General features: G+C 33.3%; 1 protein-coding gene across 1 annotated transcript; it reads left to right on the top strand.

Moving 5' to 3' along the window:
- Positions 1-12951: 12951 nt before the first annotated feature.
- LOC121125543 (uncharacterized) lies at positions 12952-15517 on the top strand. Its single transcript, XM_040720741.2, has 2 exons — positions 12952-13791; positions 13852-15517. The coding sequence occupies exon 2, from the start codon at positions 13883-13885 to the stop codon at positions 14861-14863; it is 981 nt and encodes a 326-aa protein (XP_040576675.1). The 5' UTR covers positions 12952-13791; positions 13852-13882; the 3' UTR covers positions 14864-15517.
- The last annotated feature ends 95 nt before the right edge of the window (positions 15518-15612 follow it).

The following is a 15612-nucleotide window of genomic DNA, read 5'->3' as shown; positions in this document are numbered from 1 at the left end:
GACCGGTTCTAGCGCTGAAAAGTATTAATATGACCAGACTGATAGGATTGCAGTCTTTTCAGATCAACTACCAACTGATGTTGTGCTTGTTTTCTCTGTTTCTTTTCCTATGAAAGGTTGCGTGATACGACAATAGTAAGAACGTGAGGTACTTAAGTACGTACGTACAGGAAGTGGGGTCGTCTGAGGTTGGCAGATTATGGATAGAAACTGTGACGAACAAATATATATATAAATATTATTCACAATTTTCTACGCTTCATTCATCTTAATGATACAGGCGGAGGTTCTTCAATACATTTATGTTTCAAGGGGTTTCTTCACGAAGGAAAAATAGTAATAAATTAAAAGCTTATTTTTAAACAGTTGTATATTTTTATATCAATAAATTAAAATAATATAACGTGTCGTTTTTTAAAAACAAATATACCCAAATTTAATATGGTAACCCTGACAATTTGAAGAATGTTTTGGAGGAGAACAGCTGAGCTGTCGTAACGTTTCATTTGATTAGCTGCGAGCAGCTATGAGATGAAGAAAATAAATACAAGTTCCACTCTATATCTAGCTAGAATTACTCCAATATCGATCCTCAATTCTACTCCGAGTCCAACAATGACTTAGAACTATAACTTCGCAAAAATCCTCAGTTATTCTTCGTCATTTCAGTAACCAGGAGTTAAATAATAATGACAACAGCTGAGGAAGAAGAGGTACTGCTTTACTTTCAGCCACTATTGATTACTTTTTACATATATGTTCTTTCTTCAAGGATAATGATCACGGCTTTAGTTAATACAGACCACAATTACAAAATACTGTAATTATTGACTCAGGTCATTCCATGTCAAATCAATGTCCCCCGACCCTTTCAGATTTAGATGATTTTTGGCCCACAAGCTCAAATTTATGTGTAAATTAAGTGTGCAAAATTTCAGCACATATTTTTGAGTCGTTTATGAGATATAGTTACTTATCCCAGTGTCTTTTTTGAACGAAAATTTTCAACTTCGCTTTAATGTTTTATTACCGGACACTACGTTTTTTTGTATATTTTTTAATCCAAAAGAGATTACCTCTTCAAATTTGGTACTTGACTATTTTGAAGTGTGAGGATTCCAAAAATGAAGTCAAAAGTAGAATTTTTAAATTTCTGTTGACCTCAATTTTGGTTTAAAAAGAAAAAAAATCGTAATTACATGAGTGTTTTACGCATTTATATCTTAAACTTATTTTATGCTTTAAATAGACTGACAAAATAAAAATGAATTACAGTCATTCATAATATGGCTTAGAAGTTGAAAATTAAGGAAGAAAATGTCTTGGTCCAAAAAGACACTAGAACAAGCAACTATATCTCATGAACGACTCAGAATTATCTGCTGAATTTGACACACTTAATTTACAACTGAATTTGAGCTTCTGTACCAAAAAAATCATTCAATCTGGGTGACAATTTTTGTTATATTTTGGTCGATTGGACATGGAAGGAACCACTGACGTCACAGATAGCGTTATAAGCTGAAAAGACACCATCTTGGAATATACATACAAGATGCGACAACATACTTTCCTTTGATTTAATACATACGTGACAATCAGTCTGTAAAAGTAGTAGGGAAGTGTGCGTGGTTTCATTATAAAGGCAAGATATAAAGGTTTCTTGAAAATACAGTCTGTCACTATCATGTATTGGAAAAATGAGGAAAGAGGGCTTGCTGTTGAAAATAAAACTCCCTGAAAATTGGGTTGACATTATATTTGTAAAATAAAAAGTATAAATATTTGCAATTTAGCTCCAGGCGGAGATTGGTTAATATCTATGATTTTTTTTTCTTCTTTTAATTAACGATTGACTTGCGTTCCCTTTTTGCATGGAGGGTTTGGTCCACATTTCCCTCGGGACCCGCACATACAACCTTCAACAAAACTCCTTGATCCGTCTTGAAATTTTGACCCCAAGCCTTCTACATTTTTCCCATGGAAAAATGGACCTTCATGTGAATCCTGGTAGATACAAGAAAAAGACACAGTGTCTGACATACTGAATTATGATCTCCTCTGGCCTCATCTCTCTGTCCACAGATTGACTCGGAGTCTACCCCCTGAGTACTCCAAAGAAACAACCTTCCACCCTCCTCCACATTATGATACTTTCCATCTACTTCCATGATCTTACAAAGGGCTAATTGTACACGAATATCTCTAAAAAATATCCTTACTCCTGGGTATAACATATTCTTCGCTTCGTGTCCCTTCGCATCACTTCACTTAGGAAAGTTATTTTCTTATTATTAAAAAGTTGCAATAATTGAAGATCGTTAGATGGGCCCTGGACATCTGAACGAGATTTACTAGCCCCTTTTAAACGGCTGACAATATCTTCGGGGGTCATACTTGGGGATGCCCAGCTTATGAATAGCAATTCTGCCTACGTCATAGTCCAGGAATTCTTTTTTAAATGAGGCTGCACCATTTTCTATCTCAATTAATAGTTTAAAAAACTTCCATTTGGTGCTTTTAAAAATAGTTTTCTTACTTTTCTGTTTTCTATTCAAGGGTGACGTCATCACCATCGTCCATTCAGTTATGGGGTGTAGACTGGCAACAGGAGAGTTCTTTTTTCACACTCAATCTGAGTACTTTGATCCCTATCCTGATTGATTAGAATAAGCTTATCAGCCTCATGATTCCTGGTTGCCTCCGAACCTTAATTATTTAGGGAATTCAGAGGGGGGATTGAGCCCCCTCACCAAAGGACATCTTCAAAAAGGTTAAGAATATATAACTTGATTTTTTTTTTTAAAACTCTCAGTATTCAAAAAAAGAAAAGGAGTTAAATATAAAAAACAAGAAAAGATAGATTTGTACAACCCTGTGACAATGAATCAAAACGAAGAGTATCCAAGTAACCCATTACTTAAGTTATATAAAATATGGGTGAAAAAAATCGAGTATAGTACATTTCCAAGGTTTGTTAAAGGATCATTTCTAATATTTTTTTCAAATACACTCTTTTTAAAAAGGGCATTTCTTATTGCTATAGAATTGACTCTTTTTTCTTATTGAAAATACCTTTATTTATTTTTTAAATGTTTTTTTTTCGATTCGATTATTCGAAAAATTTAACTCTATATCGGTGGATGAAATGGAATGAATTTAAAAATACCCGTATTTGAATATTCTTTGTTTGATTGCAATCTCCAATTACAAATCTGTAATGCAAGGGATCAATTTCATAATCATTGAATGAGCAATATCAAAAACCTTGATATTTTACTTCAAGAATTCTTTAGAAAATACACTCGTATAGTTTAAATGTCATCCTCTAAGGGTTAAATATTTCATATTTAAAAGTAAATACCTCTCATCTATCATCAAATGTTATAAAGATGAGATATAATCAAAATTCAATCCTTTCAACTCATCTTATTTTACCTATATGATTAAATTATTGTGGATTGAACGAGTTTAAATGCCCTGCATGCTGTATTATGTCTTTCCTCATCCTTTAAAAAAGTTACGGGCCCATTTCTCAATGACAGTGATATCTTTATAGTATCTTTTTATTTGGAGAAGTTATGTAGGGTGTATTTATAACTTTCCGTGAAAAACAAAATTCTACTTCATGAGGTTGGAGCAGCAAAAAAGGTCCACTGTGATCGAACTCCATTGTGGAGGACACTATGCTCCTGATGTATCCAAAACGGACCGTCTACATCATCATCAAGAAGTACAAAAACAGGGGTATGTCCAGCAGGTCCAAACAAAGTCCCAAGAGTAACAAAAGAGGACTCCCAGGTTCCTGGATGTGCTTAAGAGGTCCATCAAATCTGACCCTGGTAAATCCATGTCCATCCTTGCCAAAATCCGCTTCATGTACCGCAGTACCATCTCCAGGGTCATCAATGATAACTTATGGTAAAAGTGCTACGTTCTAAGTGTGAGACAACTGTTAACAGATTAAATGAAGCTTACCAGAGAGGCTAGGTGCAAGAAGATCCTGTCTTTCTTGAAGAATACTGGAGGACATTTGCGATTCTTCTCTGATGAGAAGATATTCACTGTTGACAAGAAGAGATATAGCCTAAAGTCCCCATGATGTTTAGGATAAAAAAACCTAGCCAACGTGATGGTCCTGGACGTCATTAACAGTGAGGGTCACGTAATGCAACCCTACTTCTTCAAGCCCAAGTAAAAGGTGAACAAAGAGGTCTACTTCGACATGGTCAAGCCTTAGATGGAGAAAGAGGCTGGAGGCAGAAGTTACACCTTTCAGTAACACTCCGTCCCTCATATAAGGCCAAGATTGTGCAGGAATGGCTGAAAAATAATGTGCATCATTCTTAGGACTTCAAGACCTGGTCTTCCAACTCTCCTGATCTTAATCCTTGTGATTTTTATTTGTAGGGAAAGTTGGAGGGGACCTTTGCAACCTACCATAACTCTGTGGAGGCCCTGAAGTCGTCCATTGTGTCCGTGGCCATCTCCATAGACGCTGCAGAGGTCTCAAAGTCCGTTAAAGCTTTCAGGTTCCGTGTGGCAGGGGAAGGATATATACAATAAAAAGTATTTAAAATTGTATCATTCCCATTTTTTGTAACATAAAGTATTCTCCAGAAGCATTCATTATGGATCTTGGTGGCCTTGGTCCAAATTTACTACAAGACCCTGCATATACTTCTGTATCTACGGTGTGCGTGAGCAAATCGTATCAGGCCAATTCGAGCGTCATAAAGACATAATTATTTGCATTCGATGTTGGACTAAAAAAAAATAATCGTTTGTAAATTTATTCGCATTCATACGCTGTATTACTGGTTGCCATACATCAACAAATAACGACAATGGAGTAAAAAAGCAACAGATTGCAAATCTTTAAAAGAATTCGCAAGCATTGTGAATTGGTCAAGAGAAAGAAAGGAAGTGGAGAACACAAAAAAGATTGTCATTGAAGATTTCTTGACCGATGTGGCTTTTGAAATTGACGTAGAAGGAGTATCGGGAGGTGATGAAGCTATGGTTGTATATCAACTACTCCAAAGAGGATTATTGTCGACAACAAGACTCAGAATCTGCCCATAAGACTATAACAACTGAAGCTTGGTGCAATGAAAATCTTAGCGACTCTGGACTCCAAACGTTTATAAACTCTTGGCATCAGAGATATCTCCGGTTCTAGCATCCCGAAGAGAATATTCTCTTGATGTCTTAGGAAGATTAACTGACCAATTGCACGATTTGCTTAAGTTCCTTAGAATTCATAGTAGTTCATAGATGTTCAATGTCCCATCCAAGGCATACACTCCCTGAGTTTTTATGAGTTTCAAATTGACTGTGAAATAATAATTATAGTTGGTATTATATTAGTAAATGAAATTCCATCTTTAAAGCTCAAACTGTGAGGATCTCCTTATCCTATTAAATCCTCAATGCTACCACTAAAAAGGATGCTTTATTTTGGGAAGGTTTTGATAGTATACTTTACTTCTATAAGATAGGATGCAAAATCCTCACAGTTAAAGGAAGATGGTTAATTGCCACATAGAATCACAAAATACGTATGAGATATAAACACATGAAATTGCAATATAATTTACTTCCAAGGGCCAAGGAGGGAAGCGCAATTGAAGGCTCGAAGCGAGCACATCAAAATCTATAATTGTGATAACTCATAAGTTAATGAAGTATGCTGATATATTATAGAAATATATTATATTCACAATTGCCTGTAGACTTTCATGGACGAGGTCCCCATTTTCATCTTGATCTATAACTCTAGTTCAATAATTGATGAACCATAAGTAGAGATTTCAATATCTTTTTAAGACATTTTAATGAAGAAATTGACTGCATATGAATGCCAATGATTCTTCAGAGCGTACCGTAACATTCCGTGATTTCTTCCCAATACTTTGAAACCTACGTATTAAGGTTTGAAGAATTGTGATAGTCTACCTTGTTGAGCTTTTTGTTTATAATTTCTCATAGGTAGAATAAATATATTGGCTATTTTAATAGCGGTTGGTATGACTGACTTATTTGGCTATGTACCAGATGATTTTGTATCTTTTTTCAGGTTCTGTTTGGAGGAAAGGCTACATGATGCAATAAAGATAACAACGTAATATAAATGATAGAAAATTTGAGCTGTTTAATTACTCTTCTAGAATGATGAGCAAGCTCTCGCTCCAAAATTTTGAGCGCCGCTCACTAAGCCTTTGAAAATAATCAACAAAAAATAAGAAAGGGTACTCGCATAGACTGTTTTTCCTTTTATCATTGCTGACCTTAGTTTGTTCTTTTCCGGGATCCCTTCTTTACCTATGACTTATTTAACTACGATCCATCCAGATATTTATTCTTTAACAAGACTATACCATAACTCCCTTGGACTTCTACATGAATGAAGAAATTTTAATTAAAAAAATTGTTAATAACAAAGCGTTGATGTAATTATAATATTAACTGATTTACACAACTGCATTAATCTAATTATTAATTAATGAACATGTATTTATTCATCTGAAATAATTCCATAACATATGTGAACACCTATCATGGATAATTAATGAAAGTCGTTTGATATTTCAATCCCTATCTTTAATATACATCAATTAATCAAAAATTGATTAGAGTGATAAATTAACAAATTATTGTATGCAGCTTAAACAGTAGTCATTTATTAAAATTGAGTAGGCATATCTTTGAACAAAGGTTTAGCTGGAATAATAAAGAGGTGGGACGATACTTGCTTCTCGACTTGGACTCAAGTCTATGGTATGGACACTTGTGGCTCAATTTGAACTCACAACACTGTCGGCAGAATGTATTTGCAAGAAAAGGTCTGGGGGCAAATTATATAATTGTTACAATTTGAAAGACTATCTTTTTTATTCTAGAAACTGGTTCTTTTTAGAACTAGAACCCCCCCCCGATACCCCCCCCCTCCTAACAGGTGTACCGATCGGCAAGAATCGGCCTGGAGTCATTAGTGTTGAATCGTTCTAAAATAGCTATAGTTCTAGGAACGGTTCTTATCTGTCTTTTCCAGAGCATTAGTGGGCTCCGCTCAAAACTCTTGAACCGGAGCGCACTCATTGTTTTAAATAACCAGCAAAAGTGTGCTCACCATTTTAGCAGTTGTTTATTGTATCTCATGGTATCATAATAACAGGCCCTAATTTCCTTAGTGGAACATCCTTTTAGATTGAAAGAGGCAAGAGTTTATGTTATTTTAAATACCAAGGAGGTCAACTTTGTTGTAGTGGTAGAGAAAACTCTATAAGAAAATTAAAAGTTAAATTGAATAATTAATTGAAGCTGTACTTTTGTTGACCACACATCTTATTAATTTGTAATATAAGGTGTTTGCTTTAGTTTTTAGCTATAATATGAACGAAATGAAAAAAAAATGATCAGAGTTACCATGTTTATTTTCAGTTTCATTTCATGAAAAATGTTGTAGAACACATAATTAACTGTCCATTGGTAAGAAAAACATTGTTCTAGTCGCGTCCATGAGTACACAGTACGACGAGAAGAGGATTAATATCGCAGCGTTCCTCCGTATGGGATTATCCCATAAGGCCATCTGGGAGCAGCCTGGGCCTCGAGGAAGACGATTTACAATGTATCAATGCGTTCGAAAAAAGAACAGGCAGAAAATCCTCCGTCTCCATCAACCTTTTCCGTTACCTTTTTCTCGTAGATATACATTCTCTCCTGCTCTGAGCATTTTTTAAAACTCCATATCTTCTTGAACTTCATCCATTCCTAGCGTTGAACGCAGTATTTCTTCTGCTTTGGAATTAGATTTATCAAAAAGCATATCCAGGTTTTTTTTCAAAAATTTATCAACATTATGTAGATGAACTTCTAATGTCCTTTCTTTGTGTTTATTTAAAGACTGCCATTCTTTGTAGCACTTGATAAGTTTATCCTTGGCACAATCTTTTGTAACTCTCGGTCAGGTCCACCTTTTCCAAAACAATTGGACTTCATGGATAACGACTCCAGCTTGTTTCATATCTAAACTTCTCTTGCCTAGTATTTGATTATACTGTAATCAAACATGTTTTATATTATGAAAATATTTCAAAACTTGACCAACTTTTGGCAGGGTTGATGATTCCATCAGAGAAATAGGTTAGCCTAAATAGGGAATTTCTGTACAGTTTCTAGTAGCAAGTGTAAATTTAGACATAATGTACTTTAAAATTGACCTTAAACAACACAAACTAGTATATTTATGCAGAAAAATGCCTAAATTAAACAAAAATGAACCTAAGATAGAAAAGGAAAATTATTTAAAACTCTATAAAGTACAATATTGATTTCTTGTTGTATCAGAATGAAAATATAGGTCAAACAAAATAAGTTAATCTATAGAATTAGTCATATTTACTGAAATATAAAGTTTTCATGCGCTGAAACCATCACAAAGGTAGCACTTTTTCTCTTTATAATTGTGTAAATCCATAAACCTCTAGGGCTGGCTGAATTTGTAGGATATCTGCATGGTTTTTGTTATGTTAGTTATATATTGAAAAATCTCATAATAAGACAGGACAGGTTTTATGACCTCAAATCATTTTTTTGGGGTGGGACACCATAGTACACACTTATCTTTGAGGATACAACATTTAGTTTAGTAGATTCTTTTCGAAAACTTCCACTAAATATTTTACACAATTCAACTTTTTGTTGATTACAATAAGATTTTGAAATTATTTTATGCAATAAAGAGTAGAGAAACTTCATCAAATGCACTACAAATAATATAGGATTCAAAAGCCATAATGATATATATTTTTGTTTTTTGTCAATTCTACTTTCTAACTTTGTCTTTGAATTTCAAGACTCAGAAAACCAATTACAGGCTGCAATTCTGAAAGAATAAGATCATAAGAGTTTCCGAAAATGATTTTAAAACAAGATTACAAATACTGAAAACCTAAGAAATAAAAATATACCTGCTTCGAATGTTCCTAATCTTTCATTCACAATTTCAAAAAGGTTAACTTTATAATGATAAATGAAATGGGTCTCTCCTATTTGATTTGTCTTAAGAAAACTCCAGTTATTATCCTATAATACTCTAAATGATTTTTGGTGTATGCAACCCTCGTCCGGAGGCCTTCAAGGAAGCGGGGAGTGCGGATTCGTTCACTTCTCATTTTGTGGGCCTTGCAGCAGACCTTCCCCTCAACCTCCCAGGCATTGGAGACCCGGTACACCGTGGTCTTGGAATAGTTAAGAAGCTTGTAGATAGCAGAGGGCTTGTGTCCCGCGCGAGCCAATTCGAGGATGGCGTCTCTCCTTGCTTGTTCCATGATGACTATTGTTTGTTGTCAAAACAATTATGGTGGAAGTTATAGTGTATTGTTCCGCAACCTTTTATATTAGTATGATTTAACCCCGAATATCCACATTATGGATCTGGATGAAGTTTAAAGTAGTTCCAATTTATCGTGTACACCCTGTAATACACCGGTGTATTCAACCCTCGTATTATAATTTCTGCATTCACTTTGAACATGGTGCAATTGGTTCTTCATACTGACATTGATATTCAATGTCCAATCACCTAAAGGATTACTTTGTATTTATTCTTTCAACCGTGAGGCTAATTCTTGAGGAAGACGATAAAAAATATGGCAAACATTGCTTTGCCCTCGAAATTACATACAATTTGAGACACAGAGTCTTCCAAATACGAATATAAGTTGAGATACTTCAATATTTATCATACACCTGATCCAAACATTATTGTAGATACATATAATGGGGAAATGTATTTTTTATGTTTAAAAATCAAATGGCAAAACCTAATTGAGTTTGAACAATATCACTCCCTTTTTATTTCATCCACAACAGAGAATCTATGTTAATTCCCGTGTTAAAAACTAATATTTCTTCCACAGAAACTAATTTTTTGAACAGGAATAAAATGTTTTTGACAAGAAAACTTGTGTAGAGTAAGTATTTCAAGCTGGAAATGCAACATATATTACCTTTAATATTTTCTACAAGTCGATTCAAAATGAAGTTTAGATCTAACATTTTATCTGTTAAAGTTAGGAATCATCTTTTTGAGACAGGATGCACAATATATTAAACGTAAATCTTTAATATAAATTAAAAGATCGGGTAAGTGATCACATGAGATATGTCGAAAAATGTTTGGAAGCAAAGGGAGAACACTTCAATTCGAGAGGAAATAAAAAATCCGATATGAAAGTACAGGTGCTAGAACAAATCCGGCATATAAGATCCGATGCTGATATGATACAGATGCTATTGGTTGGAGAAAAGTGATGGATCCATCAATTTCAGTCAAAAATACGCACTGGAATGAATAGACATTGAATTGGACGTTCGTTAAATTGACTGTTAAACAGTTTCATTTTAAAAATAATCCCTTTTTTCGTAATATGATTATGTGAGGTTACGATCCTGTACACAGAAAATATTCCGATATTTTATTGTTCATGTATTCCTAGTTTTAAATTTTTAATGTTTTTATTTTATGTAAAGCTTGGGAATTTTTAGAATTTTCTTATATTATTATTTCTGAAGAGGTCTCCAATGGAGACAAAGTTGATTAAATGTTACTTATCTCTAAACATCTTCGTTTTATTGTGTTGGTTGAGTCAAGTCCGTCTTCTACAAACTTTGACATTTAAGGATCGAATTAAGAAAGAGAGATGATCGGAGGGACAATTGATGATTAAATAATCAACATTATTAATATTATAGTAGACAGTATTGAGTGCGTGCTATTTTCATTTCGTGACTGAATATTATTAATTAATTTTGCTTTATATATTAATAGCTTAATTACTATGTATCTTTGAAGGGCCTACTCTAAGTCCTTCATCATAATGAGTCTTTTAATATTCTATTTTAAATAGTGAAATGTAGACTTTTTAAAATATATAATTGTACAAAATACACTTCCTCTTATATGAGGTGTGAGGTTCAGTGGGTAAGTCTTGTTTCATTCCATATTTATGCTGGAATTTCAGTGGTTCTAATTATGGTGCGTACTATCAATGAGTCCTATTAATATCTGGAGGGAACTAAGGGTCAATCACTTAGCCTCATGTAGGAGGATGTATATTTTTAAGGTTAAAAATCAAATGGCAAAACCTAATTGACTTTGTACAATACTACTCCATTTTTATTTCAACAGTATAGGAAAATCTATGTTAAGTCACGTGTTACAATTAATATATCTTCCACCAAGATTACATTTTTGAACTGAAATAAAAATGTTTTTGATTAAAAAACTTGCGTAGAGTGAGTGTTTCAATCGGAGAGTGATATAGATATTACTTCTAATATTTTTATACAAGTCATTACAAAAAAATACCAAAAGTAAAGTTTAGATCGAAAATTTTAACCGTTAAAGTTAGGAGTAATCTGTAAGGATGTACAATATATATAAAGTAAATCTTTAGTAGAGAATTAAGAAAGAAAATGAGGATCGAAGGGTTGAATGATGATTAATTGATTAAAGTATTAATATTATCGTATACCGTATTGTGTGTGTGTTCATTTTTTCACTGAATATTATGAATTAATTTTGCCTTATAGCATATTTACTATGTGTTTTTGAGGGGCTGATTCTAAGAAAAAACAAAAACAAAACAAAAATACTTTGAAGAGGTAATTATAAATTATCTTTTCACATTTATCACAGATTGAATGTATTTTTACACCTACACTACTAATTATGTTATTATTATTATATAAAACAAAATTAATAACAATTTTCAGTGATGAAATCAAAATGACACGGACACAATACTGTCTAATATAATATTAATATTATAAATCATCATTCAACCCTTTGATCCTTTCTCCTTTTTTTTAATTCTCTATTAAAATTTATATTTTATATATTGTACATCCTTTGCTAATGACTCCTAACTTCAACAGATAAAATGTTCGATCTAATCCTTACTTTTGGTAATTTAACGACGTCATGACATCGCAATGAAGTGATACCAAATCTATCGCACAACCTCATCAGCCAGTGGATTTAATAACATTTTAAGGAAAATATAAAGTGGCAGCTTCTTAGTTAATATGTACAACCTATTTTATTCTTCAATAGAAAATTGTTTCTCCTTTATTCATAAGTCATGTGACATTAGGTCACAAAATTATCAAAATTATAAAATTAAAATAAGAACATTTTCCCATTAAATTAGATGATAAAACTAATTGTTTCAATCTATACATGACATAGAATTTTCAAAAAAGATTTCTACATAATCCCATGGGAAAAAATTGGCTCAATAATGGGCTTTATTTGGTTATTTTATACAATGAATTTAAGAATCCATTATTAAAGGTATCTACGTGATGTTATAATAAATATCTGTAATATCAACATTACAAAAGTCAAACAGAAGTATTTCAAATCTTCCCAAATCAATATGAACGGCATATTCGTAATGGAAAGTCTCGTAGTGGATTTGATGGCATTTATGTTCTTCATAATGATAGCCATTAATTTCATCCAAGAAGAAGATGAATTATATTTGAAATATTATTCTCAAATTGGACTTGTTCGATAGTTTTGGATCAGAACATTTTCTTTTGGAAGGATTTTGAATTAAACGAATTGGAAATTTGGACTGCTTTAATTTAATGTTGTCAATTTATTTAAGAATGCATCTTTTATTTATTTAAGTATGCCCTTCCTCACAATGAGACCTTCCATCTATTTTCGTGACACTTAGAATTGGTAATTATCCGAATAACTCGAAAAAGTCGAGATTCTTCTCTTCATTCGTCGAAATATTCTTCACTGTGCGCTCCTGCGCTTCACGTATAGAAGTTGAAGTTATTTAGTTATTATTAAAAGGTTGCGAGAATTGCACTTTAACTATCCTCTGTCGCTGTCTCCAATTTCGAGATAGAAAGAGAAAGTATGACGTACGGGCAAACTTTTAGAGGATAGATACCCCATTGTACCAATGAGTTCTACAAATATGAACTTATTGCTACTATCTAGCATTAGTGTTTTGTTAATCCTTATTTATTCGGTCCAGTCTTAGGATCTGTCCTAGGTTGGTCATCAGACTGTCAGTATGTAACTGATTAAAACAAGAAGAAATAAAGTTGAGTGACGTCATCAAGCACCGCATTTCATGAGTTATAGGACTGAACTGTACGGGACTGCAGTCTTCAGTCCTAAATATGGACTGATACAATACTATCTAGCAATGCTATAGATAGAAATTACTCCAATTTCGATCCTCAATTCTACTCCGAGCCCAACAAGGACTTTCACTTATAACTCTGTCATAAAACCTGAGTGTTACTTTTCAATCTTTCAAGCACTAGTGATTAGTTTATTATTAAAAGTTATATGTTCTCTCTTCAAGAGTATATGAATTACGACAATAGTCAATCACTCTTCCATTTGGTTATTATTTCCATCTATGAATATGACACCATGAGCAATGGCTACACATATTTGTTGTTAAAAATTATATATTTTCAGACAATCAGACAGAAATACAGACAGACGAACTTTGTTTTATTAATATGTGTAGTGTAGATATCCCAGAACTTGTCTCTACATATTTCTTTATCATTGGTTTGTATGTTTGTCGGCACTATTATTATTAAGTGTGCGCTTAATTATCTTAGAACTAAGAAATAAGTATGACAATGTTGTTTTGGGCGTGTGTTTTATTTCAGTATATCATTAAACACACGCTCGAGGCTGAAGACTTACAATGCAAGACTTTACCGGCTAATCCAACAGTAGTAAGCAGCTTGCCTTCATGAATTAGTCATATCCATTATGTTTCTTATTACTTATTACAGGAGTTAAGTAGATCTCTGACAATTAGTCAAGATGGAAGATGAACTGGATGTAAAAATCGAAATTAAAATGGAACCTTCGAATTCATATTCAAATGATCAATCAGAAATCTTTAAACGTCGAATGGAAAGTTTAAAACCAATGGAAAAGAGAACTGCTAAAGCTTTTTTGGATTATTTGATCCCTGAAGCATACCTTTGGCCCATTAAGGATGAATCTGTGGAAGATGCTAATAGCCGTAAAAAGACTAATTCTAAAACTCTTATTGTAGTAAGAGCTAAAAAACGGCGTATGGACGAAACAGAAGAAGCAAGATCATTGCGTCTGAAGACTAAGAGTGATAAACTGCGTTTTATAAGATTAAGAGAGTCTGAAGAAGCTAGAAATCAACGCCTTGAAAAAGACAGACAACGTCACACTGAAAAGAGAGCTCAAGAGTCTGATGAAACTAGAAATCAACGCAATGATAGACAAAGACAGCGTATGAGGAGAGTAAGAGCTCAAGAGTATGGAGAAACTAGAAATCAACGCCTTGAAAGAGACAGAATATATCACTCAGAATACAGAGCTAAAAAGTCTGAAGAAACTATAAATGAATGCCTTAAAAGAGAAAGACAACGTCAGTCAGAATATAGAGTTAAAGAGTCTGATGAATCTAGAAATCAACGCCTTGAAAAAGACAGACAACGTCACTCAGAATACATAGCTCAAGAGTCTGAAGAAACTAGAATTCAACGACTTGAAAGAGAAAAACTACGTAGGAGAAGAACGAGAGCTGAAGAGTCTGATGATAACAGAAGTCAACGCCTTCAAAGAGAAAAACAACGTAGGAGACGAACAAGAGCTCAAGAGTCTAATGAAACTCGAAAACAACGCCTTCAAGAAGACAAACAACATCAATCACAGGCCAGTGCACAAGAGTTTGATGAAACTAGAACTCCATGCCTTCAAACTTGTCAAATTTTTGTAGAAGGACATCTAAAAGAGGGTTTCTTATTGGATGATTACAAATAGAGTAATATTCAAGTATACTCGAGGGCCCGCCGTAGCCAACTTTTTGATCTTCTTTTCACCTCTTGGTGTATAGCTTTGGTGCATATACATATCCAGGGTTGTAAATCGTAAGCCTTTTCGGTAGGTAAAAATAAAAGAAACCTAAAATTAACATGGCAATCCTGATAATTAAAGAATATTTGGGAGGAGAGCAACTTAGCTGTCATGACGTCACATTCAATTAGCAGCGTGCAGCTGTATAATATGAAATTTTCTCGCTGAAATTTGTGGCCATATTGATAGTGGAAGTTCAATTCGCCAAAATAAATCACCTTCCAAGATTTTCAAATTTAAGAAAATATAAATGCTGAAGAATAAAATTGCATTTGATACATTTTATCACTTATAGAAACAATCTTCAATTTTTGTATGGATTATATTCTAGTCAATAACTTTCGAGATTCAATATAATATTTTTACTTAAGGTTAGATTATTTTGATACTGATTGACGTTGCATTTTTGCTACACTTTGTCAATAGTTAATTTATTTTAAACTAAATGAAAAATTCTATCCATTTCAATGACAATATCTCGTTTTTTTAAAGATAGTATATATTTATAGTACTAAGTTTACTCTTATAAATAAAGTTGTTTGAAAGACTTGTATAATTCGAGCCCGGATTCGTAACTATATAAACTTGAATACAACTCTAACTTTCTACTCCTTATAAAGTTCGAGAGATGCCCAGGTCCCAAGGAGTAACTTGAT

This window comes from Lepeophtheirus salmonis, chromosome 10 (assembly GCF_016086655.4).
Source record: "Lepeophtheirus salmonis chromosome 10, UVic_Lsal_1.4, whole genome shotgun sequence".
In the NCBI taxonomy this organism is placed as follows: domain Eukaryota; kingdom Metazoa; phylum Arthropoda; class Copepoda; order Siphonostomatoida; family Caligidae; genus Lepeophtheirus; species Lepeophtheirus salmonis.
The sequence above is the reverse complement of the archived record's forward strand: the minus strand, read 5'-3'. Positions and strand labels throughout refer to the sequence as shown.